General features: G+C 42.3%; 1 protein-coding gene across 1 annotated transcript; it reads right to left on the bottom strand.

The window, feature by feature from the left end:
* Positions 1-300: 300 nt before the first annotated feature.
* LOC107952798 (uncharacterized) lies at positions 301-831 on the bottom strand. The gene has a single exon (XM_016888013.1). The coding sequence runs from the start codon at positions 829-831 to the stop codon at positions 301-303; it is 531 nt and encodes a 176-aa protein (XP_016743502.1).
* Positions 832-2,944: the final 2,113 nt, after the last annotated feature.

Here is a 2,944-nt window from a genome sequence, read left to right as displayed (position 1 = left end):
TCAGATCCATAAAAGCTGCTGGTGCATTCGTTAATCCTAAAGGCATTACCAAAAACTTGTAACACCATAACGAGTTCTAAATGCCGTCTTGTGCACATTGGCCTCTTTAACTCTCAGTTGATGATACACCAACTGGAGATCTATTTTAGAGAAAATCGATGCTCTTTACAGTTGATTGAATAGATCATCAATCCTTGGCAGAGGATACTTGTTCTTGATGGTCAGCTTATTCAGTTGTATGTAGTCAATACACATACGCATGGATCCATCCATCTTTTTCACAAACAAGACTGGTGCTCCCTACGGAGACACACTAGGTCGGATAAACCCACGGTTTAGTAATTCTTGAATTTGGGCCTTAAGCTCTACAAGCTCTTTCGATGCCATTTTATAAGGGGCGATGGACACTGGAGCTATACCAGAAAAGAGCTCTATCCCAAACTCTACTTCGTGTTCTAGAGGCAACCCTGGTAGCTTCTCAGGAAAGACGTCTGGAAAATCCTTGACCGTTCTAATATCCTTTACCGAAGAGTCCCCAACATCTGAAACATTGGCATAGGCTAAGAACGCCTCACAACCTTTGCAAACTAACTTCTTGACCCTCAGCGCAGAAATTACATTACTCAAATAGTTTCGTAGTTCCCTAGTTACCACTACCTCCTTATCTGTCTCAGTTCTCAGTACGACCCGTTTAGTGGAACAATCCATGTTTACCCGATGTTTAACTAGCCAATCCATACCCAGTATTAAGTCGAATACTCTAAAAGGCAGCTCCATAAGATCTGCTAGAAATACTATTCCTTGAATCTCCAAGGGAACATCTCTAAACATCTTATTTATTCAAACAGACTACCCCAACGAATTTAAAATAGTGATCTCAGTCATAGTGTTTTCAGCGATAATACCCAATATTTCAGACACAAAGCACGTTATGTATGAATGTGTAGACCCTACATCAAACAATGCAGTATAAGTTACATTATGGATAAAGAACATACCCGTAATGACATTTGGTGTATCTTCATCCTCTCAGCGACGTGCAGCATAAACTAGTGCCGGCTGCCTCGCCTTAGTATGACATCACCTCTTCCCAGTGCTCCGTGACCATGGCCCATACCATTACCACCCCTAGCCTGACCACGGCCTCTCGGTGGCTGACCAGTACCCATACCTATGGCTTGCATCTGATCGGGCCTCCGTGGACAATCCTTAACTCAGTGCTCTAATGATCCACACCTCATACACGCACCCAACTTCCTCCAACACTTGGCCTGATGGCGTTTTCCACAATCAGCACAAAATTGCAGTCTAGCAATAGCAGCAGTAGGGCCCTAACTCTGAGTGGTCCATTAGCTCTGCGCTTTTTCTTAAACCTCTGAAAAGTGTTTGAGGGCTCAGCATCCCTCTTACCTCTACCTTTCTCTCTATTTTGGCGCTCAATGCGCGTCACATACTCGACAATTTTTGCCTTATCAACCAGTGCTGCAAAATCTCACTCCCTCTGAGGAGCTATCAAAACTCTTAAACCATCGCTGAGGCTATCCTCAAAATGAACACACCTCTCATATTCTGTTGCCACTATCCCACGTGCGTACAAACTCAAACGCAAAAATTCAGCCTCATATTCAGCCACTGTCCTATCTCCTTGAGTTAAGTTTAGAAATTCCCTTCTATGGGCATGCACATAGCTGGCACCCAAATATTTAGCTTGGAAAGTAATCTCAAAAAATTCCCAAGTCAAACGATTGGGTTGAGTGCCCTCTTTGACAGTAAGCCACCATTGGTAAGCTTCGTCTCTCAGTAGAGATACTGCACCTTTTAGCTTCTGATCAGGGGTGCAGTCAAGGTTATCCATGATCCTTTCTGTGGCCTCGATCCAATATTCAGCCACATTAGGGGCAACTCCAGCAATGCCCCTGAATATCTCTGGCCCATTAGACCTGAGTTATTCCGTAACCAACCCACGACCCACATTACCAGTACCAGGCCTAGTGACCCTTTCCAGAATCCTCAACATTGCTTGGGACAGTGCGTCGTCCCCAACTGCTCGATTTTGAGACCCTGTCTCAGCCATAGGTGAAGCTGGTGCCTCTCTAACTTCCTCATTAGGCTGGTATCTAAAAGATGAAGACCCAGCCCAACCACCCCCACGGCTTCTACCGCGATCTCTACCACTAGTACCTCTAGTGCTTATTATTCACTCACACTTTTATCTCTATTAAAAGTTTTATGCCAATCATTTATTATTCCAGTGTTTATTACAGATGATTTATGGATAGCATTATTTCAAAGTTTTTTTTCTCTTCGAAGTTTACTCTAGCTAAAAAGTTTTCCATATAGTGTTTACTACCTAAAGTAGTCTCAGTAATATCATTTTAATACTATTATTTCAGTATAAATAATCAAAAGACTTACAGGATCGGCGCGGAGACTCGGTGTACCACTTTTTTAGTAAAACATTTCCACGGTTTTGAAAACCCAAACCCACAGTCGAGTTTTGCAGCCTAGCTCCGATATCACTAAATGTAACACCCCAAACCCGACCTAGACGTTACGGTCGAATCTGTGATGTGACAGCCCAAAATTGACCCTAGTCGGGAAGTGGTTTCGGGACCACAAAACCGAGTTATAAAAATAATTAATTGCTATGTTCTATGTTTATTATGTGTGTGTACATGCATATGTGGAAGTTTCATTCCCTAATTTTGCCAATTGCATGAGGAATTATCAAATAGGGATCAACATGAGACATGGTGAAATATGATAGGCTAATTTTAAAGGGCTTATTAGTGCATGTCAACACAAGGGTGGACTTGCATGTCAAATTGCCCAATTCCCTTATAGTGGCCGGCCAAGATGGATTGATGACGGGCAATATATTTGTTGAATTTGATATTATAATAAGAAATTGGGTTATTGGAGTTATAATGAATAAAAGAAAGAA

This window comes from Gossypium hirsutum, chromosome A09, assembly GCF_007990345.1.
Source record: "Gossypium hirsutum isolate 1008001.06 chromosome A09, Gossypium_hirsutum_v2.1, whole genome shotgun sequence".
Lineage (NCBI taxonomy): Eukaryota > Viridiplantae > Streptophyta > Magnoliopsida > Malvales > Malvaceae > Gossypium > Gossypium hirsutum.
Note: the sequence above shows the minus strand (reverse complement) of the source record. Positions and strands in the feature narration are given on the sequence as shown.